This window comes from Gavia stellata, chromosome Z (genome assembly GCF_030936135.1).
Source record: "Gavia stellata isolate bGavSte3 chromosome Z, bGavSte3.hap2, whole genome shotgun sequence".
NCBI lineage: Eukaryota > Metazoa > Chordata > Aves > Gaviiformes > Gaviidae > Gavia > Gavia stellata.
Window position 1 is genome coordinate 53,313,558 of NC_082637.1, and position 21,441 is coordinate 53,334,998.

Below are 21,441 nucleotides of genomic sequence, written 5' to 3' on the forward strand. Positions count from 1 at the left end.
AAGAAAAGGGGGATTTTGATATCTGCTGGTTCTAACAGATAGAGAAACTTGTCTTAGGAACCAGAGCCCGAGGTCTTGATGGGCCGGTGCATAATATTAAGCCTGGTGATTATGTGTATGTGAAGTCCTTTACGGATTCACCTCTGAAACCGAAATGGTAAGGTCCCTTCCAGGTGCTGCTGACATCCCATACAGCGATCAAGATTAAAGAGCAGACCTCGTGGGTGCATCACACCAGAGCGAAGAAAGCCCCTAAGCCACGATGGGAATCGACACCTATGGGACCATTGAAGCTTCGCATTCGAAAGCAATGGTATGGATTCTTATGACTCTGCTGAACTGTAACCACTGTTGGGAGTGGCCTCGGACAGATACTTATTTTGGGTATACGGGAAGCTCGGGAAAGGATTGAAACGGGTTGAATTTGGCAACTGTGGTAATATATAATAATAACATGACACTGCGACCAACTGAATGGGAAAGAATAGATTCGGTCTATACCTGGATGTTTGAGAAAGGAAAGGAGGTCCAGATAGGTTGTAGACTCCTTAATGTAAGTAATCCACCTCCCCTCCAGACCCAAATTACTGCCAAGAATGGTGCTTTCTGGGACTCTGCCAATAGAACAGGCAGCACGATGTGTGAAAGCAAGGAGGTTTGTTGGTATCCCTTCAATATAACTCAAACGGTGACCATAGTATGTCTGGGGGCAACTCAAGAGGGGGCCCAAGCTCTAACTTTTAGATTTTGATTGCAGACACCAGAGGAAACCACCACTCCCCCTGCCTACACTACCTCGACTCAGGCTACTAAGTCAACTCCCACAGAGCCTGAGCAAATGGGACCATAAGTGTATCCAACAGGACCATATGTAATTCAATACGTTGGTCAGCAACATGTAATGTCTAATCCAGTATTGTTGGAGTGGGAGACGGACCTGGAGTAACGATGGAATCTCAATATGAGTATAGTTGTTCTCCCCTTTATTCAAGCTTACAGAGTATATATAGACAGATGCCAAGAACACGCGTCCGCAACAGTTGTATGATTGGCTTACAGCCTCTGTTCACGCGCCAAGGCGGCAAGTGAGATTGGTACAGTGCTCTTGTGCACCCACAAGAGCACTTCTCCTCTTCGCGAATGTAGCTCCTTCTTCTTGTTTACCATTCCACTGTCTCTTATCACAACAGGCTTTCAAGGACAGTTAACGGTTTCCTCCGAGCCTTCCCTCTCATCAGAGACTGGGTTGCTCATGGGAATCAGATCGTGTCCCTTGTTACTAAGCCATTCCTCCACAGAACAACACCATGGTTCCAGAAATTCCTTCATTTTACTAATGACTGAAGCCAATCATCTTGCAAACCTACAAACAGCGGTCCCAAGGGAGGCCCTTTGAGCTCTCCTGGACCGCAGCGGGCTGCGACCAGCATCTCCCTCCAAGTGGAACGCCTCTCAGAGTTCGCAAACTCTCCAGTTTGTGAAATTTGGAGGACTGCCACCGAAAGCTGGCGACGAAACCTGGGCTGAAACCCTCCCCTCCTGGAGGCTCAACCCTGGCCCCCTGAGAAGTACTGAGATATTTGAAGTGAATATTTCACGGAACTCGAGGGGAATTTTTAACAGGTATACCTTTGTATATTTATCTATAGCTTTATGTCTGTGTGCATGCGTGTGTGGATCAATCTGTAATCAGGCTATTGTTGTGATTAGCTCGCTTCAGGCTATTGTTGTGATTAGCTCGCTTTGTAAATCCTAAAATTAATCCATGATTAAGTGCTGCCTATAACTTATAATTTACCTCAAACGGTGAATGAACCTCAAATTGCTGCTAAATACACATAATCCTTAGATGAAACGCATTGACCAAGTCTGGGACTAGGATTACACCTAGCCGCACCTAGACTGCTCTCTGAGAAGGAGCTTAGAAAGCAAGGGGGTCAATTCCGACCCTCGTGACTCAACGGGAGGAACTCTTCATCCCTTGTACCTTCTCTTTTCCTTTAGAGATAAAGCGTTGACCAAGCTTTGGAATGAGTCTGGGTTCAGCGGCAGCTAATCTCCTCTTTGAGAAGTTTAGAAAGCAAGGGAGTCCATTCTGAACCTTGTGACTCAATGGGAGGGTCTTCCTTATTCTTTACCCCTTTGTTTCTCCGCTCTCTCCCTCTGTATAAATCATTCTGAGTTGATTCTCATTTGATTTCCCTTTGTATGTTTTAGTAAGTAGCAGAGTGGACCTTGCCATCGAATTCTGTTGAGTCGCATTTTTATAAACTTCTATTAAAATCACTTTTCCCAATACCCTTGATGGTGATTCTTTAAGCGGCCTAAACCACTCATTTATGAGAAGCCCTCAGCAGGCCCTACTAAACATCCAGGACACTTGATTCCTGCTATGGCCTTCCACGCTCAGTGACTTTCCCCTGGGAGATGGTAAGTGTGCAGCAACGGTAATGAGTTTATTCTTGCATCTTAATTTCAGCGTGGTTGCAGAGGGACTTCCAGGAGAGACCATCTTCTAGGAAGGCTTTTGCTAAGTGTGATGACGTTAACAAGCACCTGATGCCACACAGGTTCATTTCGTTCTCAGTCCTAACTCAGGAATGCTTTGAACATTGACTGTAAAATGTTCCCATGCAACACGCCACCTTCATTTGCTAGAGGTGGGCATGGGATGAGGAGGCACAGCCAGCCAGGTAGATGTGACCACAGGTGGATGGGCAAGGAGATCACTAGAGACACTTGCTTCTATCAGTTTCACTTTTCTGGGCGTGATTTACGTAAGACCCCAGCAGCTGTTATTCAATGATGCACATACTCTGTCCTGTACTTCTAAAAAGTGGTCTAGGGCTAATGGATTCTATATTACCATTTGTGATAATAATTTGATTTCTTCCCGTAGGGCTGTAATACTAGCTGCGCTTTCAGTAATGGCTTTTTCTAATTCCCTTGACACATTTGCAATAGCTATTTCTAGTTCTGCAACCCCTAACTGTGGGATAAAAGCTGTTACAGACAGGTGGAACTTAGTGCCACATGCTATCAGAGGGCTGTAACACTTTTTCTTGTAGATAGCAGTAGATAGACCCAGGGGTCTCCTTTCAGACTAGTGACAAACCCTTCTTGGCAGCAGGGTGGTATCCTTCCTTTCTTCAGTGAAAATTCCTAACGCAGATGCCCGTCCTTGTACCACTGAGAATTCAATGGGACAGATACCCAGGGGAGTTGATTTCTGGAAGAGGATGGGCTTTTAGGGCATATGCAACAGTCGGGCTTATTTGCCTCTGCTGCTGTAGCTGGACTGTGGCTATGGCCGGATTATGGAACGAATATGTATAATCCATATTCCACCACTGGCTTTTAAGCAATGCTACCCTATTAAAACCTAGGCTTCCAAACCGCTATGAACAGGAAAAACAAACAGACACAAAGAGCAAAACCAACTCTCCCTTGGATATAGAGGACAGCACTGAAATCAAAAGGCTTTCCTGACTTAGGAAACCCAAAAGGCATTGAAAGATCTAAACTAAGCTGTCGTGGAAGCTCGTCCTCGTTAGCCGAGGGCCCCAGGAAAAGGCCGCTGCATCTCCCCAGGCTGCCTTGCCCTGCCTGGCTGCTGAGAGGAGGGGACAGCGGGTGGTGCCAGCCTGGGCTGACAGGAGGGACAGCGGGCAGTGAGAGGCCTGGGGGGTGACAGGACACCGGGGGGTGATGGGCCGGGGGGCAGCAGGGACACGAGCAGCTGGGGGCAGTGACAGGCCCGGGGCTGACGGGCGGTGACATGGACTGGTAACGGCCCTCCCCTATAGGGCGCTCAGACTTCGGAAGAAGATGGCGGGGCCGCCGCGCTCACGTGACACGGGCCTGTTGTCAAAATGCACCGGGTGCGAGGGGCTGTTGTGCGTGCGCAACGGTTGTCGGCCCAGAAACCCCTCTGCGGAATGTTGAGGCAAGAGAAACCCCTCTGCGGAATGTTGAGGCAAGGGAAACCCCTCTGCGGAATGTTGAGGCAAGGGAAACCCCTCTGCGGAATGTTGAGGCAAGGGAAACCCCTCTGCGGAATGTTGAGGCAAGGGAAACCCCTCTGCGGAATGTTGAGGCAGGGGCGCCTGAGTCGCCATAGCGAGCGGTTGGGCCTGGAAGCGCTGTGTGCGAGAGAGGGAGTGGGTCTGAGCCGGGGCTGCAGAGGCCTCTCCCCGTTGCCTGACGCCCGCCTGGGCTGCGAGGAGGAGCTCGACCTCAGGGGGTGCTGCTTTCCCCGACCCCCTCAGTGGGCCCTTCCTCAAGCCGCCAACACAGAGGTCGTGACGCGGTCTGCCGTGGTAGACACCATCGCAGAGCAGGCACCGCCTGGCCCCGACCATGTCGTGTGTCCACTATAAGTTCTCCTCCCAGCTGAACTATGCCACGGTCACCTTCAACGGCCTCCACATCTCCCTGTGTGACCTCAAGCGCCAGATCATGGGCCGCGAGAAGCTGAAGGCGGCCAACTGCGACCTGCAGATCACCAACGCCCAGAGCAAAGAAGGTGCGTGGGGGCAGCCGGGGGTGGAGTCAGCCTGGGGCCCATCCCGCCGGCGTGTGGGGGGACCGGGAGGGCAAGCGGTGCCGGGGCTGAAGCGGGATGGGAAGCGGTAATGCGATTCGGCCACGATCGGTAGCTGTGACTTGTGTTGGGGGCCTCACAGAGCTGTTCTTTTGTAGTTGCTCTTCCGACAGCTACCTTCAGATCTGTGTTTTAGACACGGAGCTAGGCGTAGAAGGAGACGTGGTTGATGTGCGACATGTAGTGTTTACCAAAGTTTTGGTTTCCTGGAATTCCTCTAGGTAAAATGATAATGAAATGTGGGAGGATATCTTATAAAAACAGAGTAAGCTGAAAGTGATGCTATTGAACATCATTGTATCATCCATTTCTAACTGTGATTTTTTTTTCCTGGTACTACATGCTAACCACATCAGGGCAATACTGAGGTTTTATGGCAGAACATTTACAGTGAATATACATAAGAAATGTTCTTAGAGCAGTCATAAATTCTTTTAAATCTAATAAATGGTGCTTCTTTCTCAGAGGTGATAATGGTTTTGGTATGACATTTCAGTTTGGTAATCTGCCATCTTGATAAGTTTAAATGTGATTAAAGACTCTGGGTTGTGACTTTTCAGAAATAAAAAGACTTATAAAGTGTTTTCAGTCCTTAAAGTTCTTTTTTTTTTTTTCCTGTGGTTCTCTGACACTCTTACAACAGCCTTTCTTTGAAATGTGGACTAGTGGTTTTTTTCCTCTTCCTCTTTGATGTATTAAAACTTAAACAGAAAAATATGTACGCTGCAGTAACTGTAACTTCAGCCCTGGCCTTTCAAGTGATTGGACTTAAAGCTCGCTGTGTATCTACAGGTATTGAAACTATTTCAGGAGAATGTCTGCGAAGAGACTTAAGGGCACAATGTTAGGGGTCTTAGGGATGCCATTGCATTGCATGACATGCGTAGGTAGAGAGACATTTCACAAGGCTTGAATTTTTCTAGTAGTATTGAAGAAAATGGTCAAGACCTTTTGAACAGTGTTTAATTTGCTTTAAGGGCTTTGCTGCAGAAGGGTCTCTGAATTTTGTCATCAGTTGCTAACGTACCTCCAGCTTCACAAATGCTAGCAGGCTGAATGGCCGACTGGCTGACGTCAGTCCTGTAGTAGTTGGGTCTGTGTCAAACAGAGCCTTAAAACCAGAATGCTGGATGGTAATAAACTTTGAAGGAGCCCAATTATTATCACTAGAAGAAAAAATGTTTTGAAATAGGCCAAGCACGTGGGTTCTGTTATAGCAGGTGAGGAACAGAACACAACATTTCAGAAGAAAAATTTATGCTCGTAAATATGTTCCCCCACAAAGCGTTACTCTAATATCCGTAATAGCCATTTTACAAAGTGTGTTGCTTTGTTTTCATATGTAATCCGAAGACAGTGAAGACAAAGTATCTGCTTCACTAGGTCCTGCTAAATGTGGCGTTGCCTGAAGGTGAAGTTCAAGCAGGAGTATCTTTCCTGCTTTAAAGAGCATCACTCTTGTTTAACAGCGACAAGATCCTCCTCTAGGCAGGTTGTGTTGCACTTTGACCTTTGTAAAATGAGCATAAAATCTTACGCTTGCTATATTAGAGAAACAGGTGCTTACTGAAGCAAGGGGTAAGGGTGTTTTCCTTGTGAAAACGCAAAAATCCCCCAGGGGTTTTCAGAGCTAAAGCTGGAGAATACATTTCAGTGTCATCTATGTCTATGTCAAATTTTTGGTTTAGATGGGTAACCATGAATTTCAGTTGTTATTAATCAGATGTAGATGCTTAAACTCACCTTCGGAAGATAAAGGAACAAACTAGGCCCGGATATTCTGCCTAAATGGGATGTTTGGAATTCTTACATGTGGTCATGAAGTATTGGGTTTTTATAACATAATCTGTGACTGACTAAACGCTGACGTGATCTTGGAAAGAACCAAGTGGACCTTGAGTGAAGATGGCCTACTTGTTCAGATTTTTCTGAGTACTCCTCTAAGCTTTTACAGTTCAGTAACTGTTACTTTTCATAATGGAAATCTAGTCATAGAAGCAATGCTAATACAAGCTAAAAGTAAACAGGATTTTAAGTATCAGTGGAAAAAAAATTTCTGATGGACTCTTTTTAAGATGCTGGGAAAGCAAAATGGATGGTTAGGACCCATTTTAAAAGGTGGGGGGGTGTGTGTCCTCTTCCACGCTTGCTCTAGAGACACATTCTAGAAAGGCAGAATTCCCTTCAGAAAGCCTGTACTCAGGAATGAGGCATTTAAACTTGCCTCCTTTGAATTTGATCTGAATTTCTTGACCTGTTTTTTATACTAGATGTTCTCACAATATAGTGGAAGGACTGCAGACTCCAGAACTCAGGTCTCTTGAGTACTCTTTCCTGCCCTGTAACATTCTGACTCCAAGCACTTGGAGAATGTGCTATTCTGCTTATCAGGGAAAATACAAAAACAATGCTAGAAACCCAAAAATGGGGCTCTGAACTGGTCTTCATCCAGTGGTTTGTGATCTGGACCAGAAAGAATCCTCTAGCCCTGCCAGTTTTGTTTCCATTTCAATGGAAACCACTGAGCAGCTGAGAAGTGTGGTTGTTGATGGATTAAGCTCCAAGAAATAGGCAGCAATGGCAGACTCTCTTCTCTGTTCTGTCAGTCTGGAGCACTAGCAGTGTAGCTGTATCGGTTTTAGTCAACAGCCACAAAAGCGCTGGCGCAGAGTTTTCATGCTTTAGCTAAGTGCCTGTTCTGTTGCGGGGCAAGCTAGTCAGACTTTAGAGTCTGGTTTATGCAGGTGAGACTTTGCTGTGCTTTGGTTTTCTCCAAAGATCTATTGGTTTTGTAGCCTAATGGAAGCAAAAGCAACTTAAGCTAGGTCAGGAAAGAACCTCATGCATTAGCAGGCTCTCCTTTCGTGACCTTTGAGACTATTTCGCTGTTGGCGTTCAAACTATTGTAAAAAACTGGAAAAGATTTTGCTGCTTGTGTTTGATTATCAAACCTGAAGATTTCTTGAAATGTACCGTTAGTGTGTTGAGACGGTAACAGCGTGATGTTACGTATAAAGTTTTGCTTCTGTATCCCTAAAGGGATTCTCTGAAGTGCTATATAATTGCAGATTAATACACATTCTTAGGAATTGACTCCTGTTTTTTCCTGGTTTAATGTTGTTTTCAGAATACACTGATGATCAGGCCCTGATTCCTAAGAACTCCTCAGTAATCGTTAGAAGAATCCCTGCGGGAGGAGTTAAAGCTACCAGCAAAACCTGTGTTCTGTAAGTATCCATAAAGCACATTCAGATGGGCTCTTTCTTGTTAAAGCTGCTGTCAAGTTTTGTTGTTATGGGGTAGATTTTAATGCATCTGTCCCAAAGTAGACTTACATTTTTGGGCCTGCTGGGACACGGGGTTCGAACTCCAACATTGGTAACTTGTGCGATGATTCTTTTGTGTTTGTTCTTGGGGTTGGTTGTTCTGAAGGCCAAGTTGTAGACCCCGTTTCCTCTCGGTGGAGAGATTCCTCATTCTGTGTGTTTGCTTTTATTGCTTTTATAGTAGAGGGAGATACACATTCTACTGTAAACTTCGAATTTGTTGCCATCTCAGAAGAGTCTGATTCTGAGTGTTTGACTATTTCTGGCATTTGGAGGAGCAGGGGGTAGGATATGGCAGGTTTTCTTTTGCCCCAAATCTGGGGTTTTTGCATACTAGCTAGAGAGGAAAGACCAAGGTTGCCTGCTGATGAACCACGCAAACAAGAAGTGGCATTCATAAGTGATTCCTCTTAGTTTCCTAAAGACAATGCCCATTTCAGGCAGAGAAAAAGAACAATATCCTAAAGTGTACTGCCTTTTGTGCGAGTACGATGAAGGAACAGTGAATCCTTTCCAAACCTGAAACTGCGTAAGCAGTTTAGGACCTTCCCAAATGTTACTAGTTGTCTGTCTAAGCCTGCTTTTCCCCTAAGCTGATATCTCTGCTCCAGGGTTTAATTCTGTGTTCCTAAGATTTACAGAGGACAGAGAATGGGGTATATTGATTACAATTACAGCAATGCAAATGCAATCGTGACTGCAGGATTATGGCTGTCATTTCAGTATTCATACAGTCCAGTTCTGTATCAGCTACATTAGCATTGTTTGAATGGTCATGTTTTGCAGCCTCCTTAAAGATATGCGTCTCCACCACAATGAGTAGCTGTTACTAGCTTGTGGTTTTGCCACGTCTTTGTAACGTGGGTTCTCAAGAAATAAAGTAGACTGATGAGTTACAGTGTGTCTGGAAGAAACAGTACAGCAGCATCCTGGTGTTCATGAAGCATTTGCAAGCAAAAACCCCTGAAGTTATGTGGCTCTGCACGTAAACTCTGGGCATATTAGTGCCATGGTTGTTGCACTGCTTTCAGGCACTCGCTAGTAATTCCGGATGCCACAGCATGGTGCTTATAAACACGGCCTTGTTTGGGGGATTAATTGATATACGTATGCTTAGTGCTGCCTCGTCAGTGCATCCTCTGTTTCTGGTTGGATGGCGCCCTCTCTTGCTATTGTAATGCTGCCCTAAAATGAGAGGATAGGTGCTGCAAGCATCAAAGGTCAAATAAATAGCTGGATGTGGGGATAAGGAAAGAATGGCACCGCTGTTCTAACGTTGAAAATTAACCAGGCAGATCAACTTTCTATTCCTTCAGCTGGAAGCATTGCAGAAACAGCTGGTAGAGTGGTTAGTGTTTGGGAATGATGAATGTGTGCTGAAATGGTGGAGAGGCCTTCAAAGTGCGTTACTCCCCTTGTAGTATGTTCTTCAGGTTCAGTGGATGAAGAAACCCATGTGTGGCCATCTAAAGTATTTCCTCATGCTTCCTCGTCTTCAGGAGGTACGTGGCTGTAGCTGCGAGCCTGGTGCTGTTGTAGTAGTGGCAGGAAGCATGAGCCTTTCTATTTGTGCCTTAGTTCCACAGTAGCCTCGGAATTGCCTCTGCTCATGGGACACTTTGGATGATGTCTGAATTGTTTGTTAACTACATCAGTGGTTGAATGTCTGATTCATGATGAGCAGCCTGCAGATACAGATCAATGAGTATGTGGAATCTCAGCAGGTTTTCAAACGCAATAAATATTTCCTAAGATATTGTAGCATGTTCAAGATTATCTTCAAGCGAATTCTGGCAATTAAGACCTTTTTTTTTTTTTCCCCCCACAGGGCTCCTAAATCGCACAAAATCCTAGGAACTGCTTTCAGGTGACATTTCTACTACTATTCTTAGTTAACATAGCATATGTAACACATGTAGTATTTTGGCACTTTCATGGCTAAGTATGGTCAATGTCTGAACACAGTGCTTGGGCTTCCACAAAGAAACACTGTTCTAAAGACTATGCTGCTGACATTGTTGTTATTTCTTTGTCAGAGGACTGATTTTTTACTCTTAAGTAAACTTGCACTTCAAAGGGTCTCGACTATCCCTGTTCTTTCTTAGAAACTGAAGTGCTCTCTCTGGTGCCTATTTGTAAGACTAGGGGCATACAGCTTGGCTAAAGTTACCTTCAGATGTTGATGCTTGATTATTTAAGAACACAAAGCTGTACTACAGACTTCGTATTTTAGATACTTAATGCAGCAGAGGCAAAATATGCGAGGACTTCCTCTTGCACTGTTGTGTTCTAGATCTGTAAGTCTTAGAGGAATTTGTGACAAAGTAGAAATGGGATTTTGGGTGGTTTTATTAGTGGCACTGAGTGTTATCAAAAGAGAGAAGAGTTTATGTATATGAATAAATTTCCATATTCACTAGACTATGAGAAGATAATGTTTCTGATGTTGTGGTTTTACAACGGGCTTTCACTGCTCGATGTTGGGTACAAGTGCTTTATTTGAAGTTCTGATCACCTTTATTTCTTCTTCTAGAAGTCGAACTGCGCCAGTGAGCGGAACACCAAAAGCGGTATGTAAAAACACAATCTCAGGCTTTTTCCTACACACTGCACTTCATTCTAAACAATGTAACCTTGTATTAATTTTCCAAACATTAGCTTAATATATTTTCCAGTAAATATGTTGTAAATAGCATGTCCTTGATTCAACATAGTAAAAACTGAGTCATGCCATCATTTGCACAGTTCTCATGGGAATCTTGGTATTTGTGCCTAGTAATGCACTGTATTTCATACTGACTATGCCAGAATATTTCCTGTGTGACTGTGTGTTGTACAGATAATGTATGATGGTTTTTAGAACGTGTTAGAACATGGCGCCATGTTCTGCAGCTGTCTGTCTACTGCTAGTACTCTGGATGTTTGTATCGAGTGTTGTGTGCTTTTTCTTTCTCGCAGTACAAATTGTTTGGAGTGTATTTTTTGCCATTTCCACAGCCTATCACTTAGCTGTTGTTTTTAAATACCTTTGTTGCCTAATGGTTCTTGAAAGTGTTATCAAAAACAGCTGAGAAACCATTCTTGTTAAACTTGGTACTCTTTCTTAATTTTGACTTGGGGCTTCAAACAAATACCAAAACCAACATATCCCATACGTTGTGAGGACAGTTCTGTGCAGCTAAATGATTCCTTTTCAGGTCCGTAAATACTTGGGTATTTGTTCCAAAAACCGTATAATTGAAATGATATTGTTTGGGCCCATCTGAGTACGTAAATGCCTTTAATAGATGGCGGTGAATTTAAATAGCATTGCTACACGAAGTGGTATTGTCAAGTTCTGCATTTGATCACTTCATCTGACTAATCAGTTTAGCTTAATAGTTTGCCTGCAAATGAAAGGATCTAAAACCCAGTGTACAAATTATGGCACAAGGTTAGAGCCTGGTGCATTAGTGGGTGTAATCCCTGTCATTTCTCTTAACTTCTGCCTGCAGCCCATTTTTGGATCTGGGTGACTTCAGGGCTGGATGCTGCTTTAATTTCCCAAAGGTTAAGCCCTTCTTTAGTATAGCACCATTCTGAATGTACATTTGGAAAAGGGGCAGCATTTTTCTTCAGGTTTGAAAACCCTGTCATTCTGCCGCTAAAATATAAATAAGTAATAGAAGGAAATACTTGACTGGTAGTGGTCTAGATCTTGATTTGCCACTTGGCTCAAATACGATGTGTAACTCTGCATTTCAAAATATTCTATATACTGTAAAAATGTCCATGTGGTGTTTTTAATGCCTCTCCTTGTGAGTTTGAGTTAGTTTAACTGGCCCAGTGACCCTAGTAGTCAATGTAATGCATTTATATAAACCACGTTTATAGTATTTGATCTAATTCTGACAGGTTTTTCTTTCCTGAAAACAGTTATTTTTCTCTTTGTATCCTTGCATGTGTATAAACACAACTCACGTGTTCAGAAAAAAACATTCTTTTAGCCTCGTGTGTTCCCTGGCATGTCTGCATTACATTTCTAAGTAGCATCTTACCATAAGCTAACATAGATGTCTCAAAAAACAAAAAAAGAAAAGTAAAAACCCTGAGGTGGGAGGGAAGACTAGTTAGAACTAATTAAAGCAAATGAAATGCGAGGCAAAATCATTCCCTTCTTCTTTACTCTGACTGTTCCTGGTTTGGGTTGTGGGTAGCCACAGGGTGGGTGGAAGCCTTGCATCTCTCCTTACAAGCTCTCTCTCTCTCTCCCTGTCAAAGCACAGCAGCCTCAGGTGCTTCTAGCTCTGGAGACACACTGAGCTTTATTCTTAAAGCTTGCTCAGGTCTTGGTCTAAAGGGTGGGGGGTTTCTATTGTTTGGTTGGGTTTGTTAATACACGTATTTCTGTATGTATTTCAAAGCAGAACCTGGATCTTAGTGTGGTGGGAATAAATCACTGGAAAGCTTGGCAATTGTTGTTGAACAGTAAAGCAGCAAAGTGCAAATGAGTTAACATTTTTTTTAAAAGGATGCGCAATAGCTTATACTTTGACTCTTCATTGTCTTGCTCTTATGTTAGCTGGCAACCTAGACTTCCACATTTGTGCTGCTGTCCTACCATTAACTACAGCCAAAGCAAGAAAGGGGATCCTTTTTGGTTTAGGATTACGAGTTCAGTAACTGCAAGGAGCTCTAGTTGGTGTTTGTCCTTAGAGGCTGCAGAAATGCAGAGAGTTGTGCCCATTGATTTAGCACCGTCAAGCACAGCTGGGATCCTTCCTGGCTGAATTTTTAGTTTAGCCAAGCTATCAGGTTTTAGAAAACCACTGTAATTTAAATGTGGCACTCCAGCAGTGAGATTAGCCTTTTCCTCCTATTTTGCCTCCCCTTTCCCACTTGCTTTGTGTTCGTTGCTGTTTAGTCTTCTGTTTGAAATGGGAGTTAATACATTGACTGTCGAGTCTGGGGTTTTACGTTTGTTTGTTGCTTGGGCTTTTTTTTCCCAATTCTTCTGCAGTATTATCTTGGGGTTGTATACAAGTTTCATGGAGATGTTGTTTCAACGTGACTGACTGGAGGGACTGGCAGGATATAATTCCATGGAAATTTAAAGGAAAAAACAGAAGACCCACGAATGTTGGATCACTGGAAGATGGTTGTTGCGCAAACGTTCTAAATAGCACATTAATTATCTATTTGCTGCTTTTGGTAACTGTTCAGTCGAAAGGAGTGCTATCACCTCCTCGAAGAAATGAGACTGTTGCCTGCAGGCCAGAGAATAACTGCTTCCTGAAAAAATACAAGAACTCACTATTAGTTTATTAACTGTTATGTTTCAGTTACTGGTCAATACTGGACTGTTTAATGCAAGACTCCAATCGAGAGGTTTCCTAATTACTCATTGGCTTCTGAAAAACCACAGAATGATAGTGGCTGTGCCTGCCAGGAGAAAACATAGGCCTGTCTTTCCCACATGTAAAAAAGAGTGGCATACGGTACATGAAGCTTCAAAGTACTTGATCAGGCTTCCTTTTTAACAGAACTGGGTGCAAAATGTTCTGAAAAGAAGGAAAGGTGGATCTTCTGGTAAGACTTGCAATGGTCTCTTTTCCCAGATCGGAGTGCTCCTCTCCAAAGGCACATTTTCCTCTCAAATAAACTTAAATATGTTTTTTAATCCTTTTAAGCAGAAAATTGACAGCTTCCTTACCCCTTCGACTTTTAAGGACTTGTGAGCATTTGACAAGGGTCCCTCTCTGATATATCGCGGAGCAATAAATTGATCTCAGGCGGGTTTGGTTATTTTAGTTTCTTCCAACTAACAACATAGGCACTCTTAAGCTGTCATGGGTTTGGACTTTGTTTTGAACAAGTTCAAATCACACTAGGTTGGAAATGCCTCTTTTAGGGACACTCAGAGGATATAGTGCGGACTTTCAGGCTACAGTAGAGGTTACCTATTGCTCTGTTTTGACTGTAAAACTTGAATATGTGTTTATTTTTTTGTGAACAGATTGATGACCCTTCTGCACCTCTTTCGCTGGCCCAGCTTATTAAGGTACATACATATTCTCTTCAAACAACATTTGCTTCATACTTTTAGACCTTATACTGTGATCCAGAGCTGGATAACCTTTGTAATGTGAGCAAAGCTTGAATTTAATTTTCAATAATTTAAAGTATTTATTTTAACTGTAAAATGTCTGTATGTTCTGCTACTATCCCGTAAAGAGTAGTTGCCAGTTTGGGAAGATAGAAGGGGAGTACCTTTCCAGGCTCAACTTAATGTTGCAGTATTACTCATCTTCAAGACACAAAGAAGCAGCACTTCAGAAGCTGTTTACTGTTTTTCATACGTTTCACTAATTTTGTGTTGGAAACTAACAGGATTTTCACAGAAGAATTTAATTGGCTGTAAGTTATGGACATTTCAGGGGGGTTTGCAAGAGCCAAAATAGAAGCGTTTCCGGAACGTGGACGATTGCGTGGCTGTTTTTGGATTTCTAGTCCTTACAGTTGTAGATCCATTCTTTGAATGCTGCACAATTTCTTAAATTGTAGTATATAGAGTGTGGACAACACAATCTAATTTGCTTGATTGCAGACTGTGTAAATTGCATAAATGTATCTAATTGTTTAGAGGAACATACCCAGGTGCATGTGTGGCATATTAGCAGATGTGAGCTTCTGAAACTGCTGTAATGCCATGTTTTGCTACGGAACTGCTTGCATTTTTTGCTCAACAATGGGTAACTTTGTCTGGGAAAGCACTAGCGATCGTGCTTTGTGAAAAGGCACAGTGCTAGCCAATGAAATGCCTAGTCTTTAGAGTTACAAAGATGAGAGAAGGCAGGGCCTAATGCAGAGGAGCTAGTTCTTTCATCTGAAAAGTGAGGCAGGGGTTCATTTCCAAGAAAGAGAAATCTCTTCCCTCTGGTAACTTCTTCCCACTCTCAGTGGAGAAATTAAATTGTGTACATTTGGAAAAAAAAAAATCCAAAAAAATTAGTTTGGAAGGTAACCACCAAAAGAAAGCGGTCTCCATTAGTGCTGTCCCTAAACGTGTCCTTGGTTCTGTAAACTCATGTGAAGTTTTACTCTGAAATGCGAAAACCTGTCCAAGTGGAGTACACATTTCAGCTTTTGAGAAAATTCAAGTATTTCAGAAAAATGCAGGAACATAACATAAAGCAGCTCAAAACTATTACTTCCTCTAACCTCTTTAGTGCAGTCTGGCTTAGCGTGGAGGCAACGCGTTGTAAGAAGTTTTCTGTTTTATTCTTACTGTGTATTAAATGCCATATTGGAGATTTGGTCTATTCCTAGGAATGTTTTGTGGGGTTTGGATGTGTTTTGTAAGCCATTTGGGTTCAAAGGAATCAGTCAAGTATCTGTAAAGTTTTCTCTATATGTTAATGGCGATGATTTCATAGATGTCGACCTGGATTATGTTACTATTGAGAAAAAACTGTGTCTGTGAAACTCCCATTTAATAAAACGTGGAAACTAGCTGGTTGCATGCCTAGAAAAACAAAAACATGAGAGGTTAATCTGAATGATAGGTGCTTGAAGGTCCACATCATTTACAGTCACTCCCTTAGACCCTGCTTGTGCCTGGACCAGTGTGTAATAAAAAGGTTTGAACAAATACTACTGAAGAACAATCAGCTGGCGTCATTAAGTTGAAGTTCTAGTTCTGCATAAGGTTTAGATTACAATTTGTATGTTAAAAGGCCACAGTCATCTGGAAAAAAGTGCAGGTTTTGCTTACTGTAGTTAAATCACTTTCCATGAAGAAGTTAGGAGGCGGGGGGGGCATGCAGTTGTGACTGCCTGCTGCACATGATGGTCAAATTTCTACTGGAAAGCATCTTTTGTCCTGCTGAGGGATTATAAAAAGCTGGATTCCTTTTAAGGCGTCTGTGTCTGAAGCTGACTTTCAGCAAGCAGAAACAACTCCCCCGACTCTTGTGTGTCCTTTAATGCTGCAAAATGTAAATAATGATACTTGCATACATCTTTCTCAATTAAATGTCCAGTGGACATCTTCCCCTGCAAATAGTCTGGAGCTTAAAAATCAGTTTAAACATAGGGGATAGTCTCATTTTTTCTACACATCGCCTCAGTCCACTTGGAAGAAAATGGGATTGCTTACAGAGGTCTTTACATAAGGTCCAAACAGAGCCTAAGCTTTTGAGTGCCCAAGAATGCTCTTTTCAAGTAGGTTAAGAGGCACATAAACAGCACGGAATGGCATCAGGACTCCCCAGAACGTCTTCAGGGCAGCTATATTTTCTATATGCAGCTGTTTTCATGCAACCTCAGCTAGCGTTGTGCTGCTCTTTACAGGACTGGGTGAATGGTGGTGTCTTTGGCTGGGTGGGCTTAAATGTGTTTCTAACGTGTGTGTCCAATAATTACCTCTTCGACAGACCGCCGATCTGGCTGAAGCCAATGCTTCTGAAGAAGAGAAAATAAAAGCTATGATGATGCAGTCTTGCTGTGCGTATGATCCAATCAAGTAAGTGTTGATAATGTCAAATCTGTCCTTTGAAGCTGATGGAAAAATTGTAGAGATGTTTGTTTCAACACGAGAGACACACGCATACCTTGTTCTTTTTTTCCCCAAAACCTTTTAGTTACATGAAGAAACCCTTGGCTCCGCCTCCACCATCATATACTTGCTTTCGTTGCGGAAAACCGGGCCACTATAGGAAGAACTGCCCAACAACTGGGGTAAGATTGTGGGGGACTTGTGGTGTGACTTAGTTTTTCATTTTTTTATCTTGGCAGTTAGGTAACAAGTCCATGAACGCTCCTAGGAAGAATTGTTTCTCTTGGGGTGAAATATAGAGGTTATGTGGCAATTTTGCAAAGCCCTTCAAAATTCAAGGGAAACCTGGAATCACAAATGTGAAATTTTCTTTTTTTGAGGTCATAGACATTAAATGTGTGCATAGAGCTTTCTCTGTGAACTTTCATGCATATTTTTATATATTGCAATATTAGGGGAAATTTTTATGCTTTTAACTCTCTTTAATGGCAGTTCACAGTTTGTAGTATTTTGTCTAAGAATAGGCGGTTTCTGTTGACCCCATCTATTGAATATTTGCATGTGTTAATTACACAAGTCTCTGGGTGAGTATTCATGCCATTTAATGTTAGTCACGGAATGTATGTGCTTGAGCTATGAATTCAACCTTCCTGTCTAGGTGGTGAATGTAAGTTTCTCCAGTGACTGATTCAGAGCACCAAATTAAGCTCTCACTCTGAATTGCGCTGTGGAGGAGCAGCGGGTTTGTGTCTCTTCTCTGAATGGATGGTGAGCTGAGGGATATTTCACCCTTAAGGAACCTGAAGATGAGCCAAAGAATGTCGATTGAGTTCAAAATGCTGCTCAAGCCTTTGGAACGTCTTGGCTATATTCATTGTAGGACAATCAGTCTTTTAGTCGAGCAACCCTTACGCTAGGCAACAGGAGAGGATTACAGGCTTTTGCTGCTTCAAATAATCATTGAAATGCCATTTTACGTGTGGGTCTTAAGATGAGGTATGTCTGCATTTCTTTTCTGAACAGGACAAAAATTTTGAGTCTGTTCCCAGAATTAAAATGAGCACCGGAATTCCAAGGAGTTTCATGATGGAGGTGGAAGATCCCAATACAAAGGGTGCTATGCTGACAAGCAGGGGAAAATATGCAATCCCAACGATTAATGCGTAAGTATGGCATTAATTGGACTGACCAAAAAGTGAGCGAGAGAAACCATGCGTAAATGTTTGAGTGGCAGCGCAACCAAGTTGGCCAGCGTACTACTGTGTGCTGACAAGAGGGGCTGTTTGAAAACACACTTGGTAGCATTTCTGGTTTTCTGTCATGGATCTCCTTTTGTAGAAGCTGTAACACAGACTTCTTCCCTTTATAAAACGTAATTACTCGGAGACTAACTTTCTCCTGAGCCTGCAATTTACATTTACCCTCTGGCAAAGAGAGGTGAGATTCATTTCACCTGCTTTCTAGCTGTCAGAAATGACTTGTCTAGTCTGAGCTAATGTCTTAGTTGATCCAATGAATGGCAGAGTTCTGCAGAAGGAAAATTGTCCCCCCCTCCCTCTTCTAGTGTGGTGGCTCGAGGAAAGTAGTTTAAACTAAATGCCTACGTTTTAGAAGGCAAATGTAGAGTGAGGAGAATTCCATCTGTTATCTTCCTTGGATTAAATCCAAAGCTCAGAAAAGTTTTCCTTTACCCACCTCTAACTGTTTTCTTTTTTTTTTCTTCCCCACCCCCCCTCCAGGGAAGCTTATGCTAGAGGAAAGAAGGAAAAGCCTCCCTTTCTACCAGAGGAGCCCTCTTCCTCCTCCTCTTTCTCCTCCTCCGCCCTCTCAGATGATCCTCTTCCAGAGGAGCTGTCATGTGTCATTTGTAAAGATATAATGACTGATGCCGCTGTTATTCCCTGCTGTGGAAACAGTTTTTGTGACGAATGTAAGTGTTACTCCCATGTTTGTTAATTCAAAACATCATGTCTGATCTTCTCAAAGCAGAAAGAGGCGATAATGAAATGACTTTGTTCCCAGTTCCATTTAATACTTAAGTATACCTGCGGTAGTGCATGGCTCCCCCCAACCCCGTCATGGGCCACTCTGACCGTACCAAGCACTGCTGTTACCTGACCGAGGCTGGTAGCGGGAGCGGGAACAATGGAATAATCAGTCACTCCCCGACAGCCCTGGACATTCCTTATCAGGATCGTAGCCCAAGTGGAATGACACCACGGTTACCCAAATTCCATCATTTTGCTAGTGACTAAAGCCAATCATCTTGCAAACCTTTAAACAGCAGTCCCAAGTGAGGCCCTTTGAGCTCTCCTGGACCGCAGCGGGCAGCAAACAGCATCTCCCTCCAAGTGGGACGCCTCTTGGAGTTCGCAAACTCTCCAGTTTGCGAAATTCAGAGGACTGCCGCCGAAAGCTGGCGACGGGACATGGGCTGAAACCCTCTCCTCCTGGAGGCTCAACCCTTGCCCGTTGAGAAATGCTGACAAGTGAATATTTCATAGAACTCGAGGGGAATTTCTAACAGGTACCTTTGTACATCTCTCACTCTCTATTTGTGACTGTGTGCGTGAGTGTGTGAATCAATTTGAATACCCGATAACAAGTACAGTATAAATATTACCATTTCAAATCTGTAATCAAGTCACTGTTGTGATTGTAGTAAATTCTATTAACTCACTGTGCAAACGTTAGACTCATCAATGATGAAGTGCTGCTAAAATCTTGTGATCCGCCTTAAACTGTGAACGAACCTTAGATTGCTGCTAAATACATAGAATCCTTTAGACATGAACCATTGACCAAGTCTGAGACTAAGTCTGGATTCAGCCGCACTTAAACTCCTCTCTGAGCAGGAGTTTAGAAAGCAAGGGGGTGCATTCTGAACCTTGTGACTCAACGGGAGGGTCCTCTTTACCCTTTTGTTTCTCCCGTCTCTCTGTAGAAATCATTCTGATTTGATTCTAATTCCATTTTCCTTTCTATGTGTTAGTAAGTAATAGAGTGAACCTTGCCAATGAATTCTCATCAGTCACCTTTTCATAAACTTCTATTAAAATCCCTTTTGCCAATACCCTTGACGGTGATTCTTTAAGTGGCCTAAACCACTCGTTCGCCACAATACCCTGGATAGGAAAGGACTCTTCTCATGGAAAGGAAAAAAAAAGGCAGAGAGCTTTTTTCCCTTTCTGCGTCTCTAGTTAAATCCTCTTTACGTGCAGAAGAACGAGCGTGAGAAGAGTGCAGAATTGTGCAGGTGATTACAGTGTTAGACACCGAGTGCATTTGGTTTGTCCACAGCCTGTTCTCTCATACAAAATTATATAGCCAGCTTCGGTGACTTGCTGTGGTCTGCCACAAATGGATGGTTAGGCATTTAATCCACATTCTTCTCCGCAGGAGAGTTGCTTAAAACCTTCCCAACTCAAACCTACTAATGGCTTTTTAAGATGTGTTTTATTCATGAACATTGATGTTGGTGACTTCTCACTGTACTAGGTAGTGCGAAAAAGGCTAGTCGAAACATCAAGACATCTTCAAATGTTACAGTAGTGAAATATCAAAACTGTAGAGTCATTTGCTGCATACTAGAAATCTTTTGCACGATTGAACATTTAGAGCTTCATGTTCCTTCAATTCAAGACCATATTCACCCATTAATCATATGCGTGTTTTTATAATTGATTAGAACCCCCCAAAATTTCCTCAGTTTGGCTGAAAACTATTTTGACGATTCTAATGATTCACAGGTATTAGAACAGTGTTACTGGACTCTGAGGAACATACATGCCCAACGTGTCATCAGACAGATGTTTCTCCTGATTCTTTAATTGCCAACCAGTTCCTACGCAAGGTAACCTGATGACTGTTACGTAAACTGTTCGTAGGAAAAGTCTCTGTAAAAAGCGGAAAGGGAAGAAAATAAGAATTTCCATCTCCTTAAGCAAGGCTGAATTGAATGAGGCTCAATTTACTGCTCAAATACATTATCTGTTGTCACAGAAGCTTACAACTCTAGAGACAATCTGGCAAATTCAGGTCACCCTTTTGTTTGACATGATTGCCTCACTTTCAAGTTTGGGGTTTACAAAGAAGTACTTTAAATACAGATACTCTGAGTTACCAATCATTAGTATCAGGGTTTAATGTGATGTGTTCATGTATCTGTATGCTGATTTATTTTAGGATTGGTAGCATTTACCAAGCAAGGACGCAAGGAATTTTACTCTGTGCAGGCTTTTCTCCGTCTGTCTACTGAAGTTTCATACTACCTTTCTGTCAATGTTTTTCTGCCTCTAGGCTGTGAACAACTTCAAAAATGGAACTGGCTACACAAAAAGGCTCCGTCAGCAGATTCAACAGCCACAGCAGCTGCCACTGCCGCCACCTCCACCACCGCTCATGACTGTTATATCTCCTGCTGCTCTGGTGAGTGCTGCTGAACTTTCTGAATCTTCCCCTCTGACAGTCAGCAGTTTGTTGGAAGAGAAGGGAAGTTGTATCTCAACACACGCAGTCATTCTTGTATTTTAGTAGAGCTTATTTTCCGACTCTTTGCATTGATTCACAAGGGCTGTCGGGTTCCCGGACAACCTGCGTTACCAAGTCTTCTGGGCCCCCGAGGACAATCCATACCCACAACTGGTAAGTACCTGTAACCGCAGAATTTCTTTGAAGAAGCTATCTTCAGAGAAACTGAATGGGATTTTTTGCTTTTTCCTCTCCCCACTCCAAAAGGTCGTCCAATGAGAGCCAGTACAACTCGCTCAGCAGGTGGTAGACCAGGCTGGGAACTGTAAGTATTCCGCAGACATTCAGTATCTTACTACTTGTAACCTGTTAAATGAGGCGGTAACACATAACTTACACAACAGCTGATTTATAATGAAATAAGTATGCACAGACTGCTGTGGAGAACACAAAGGGTAATGAATTTTTAAATGGCTTCATTTGAATTGGCATTAACAAAGGGGATC

The 21,441-nt window shown here is 42.8% G+C and overlaps 1 protein-coding gene across 1 annotated transcript; it reads left to right on the plus strand.

The window, feature by feature from the left end:
- Positions 1-4,359: 4,359 nt before the first annotated feature.
- Positions 4,360-21,245, plus strand: LOC132320729 (E3 ubiquitin-protein ligase RBBP6-like). The gene is made up of 5 exons (XM_059834019.1): positions 4,360-4,525; positions 7,731-7,830; positions 10,463-10,557; positions 21,037-21,109; positions 21,203-21,245. Exons 1-5 carry the CDS (start codon positions 4,360-4,362, stop codon positions 21,243-21,245), a joined length of 477 nt encoding a protein of 158 aa, XP_059690002.1.
- The last annotated feature ends 196 nt before the right edge of the window (positions 21,246-21,441 follow it).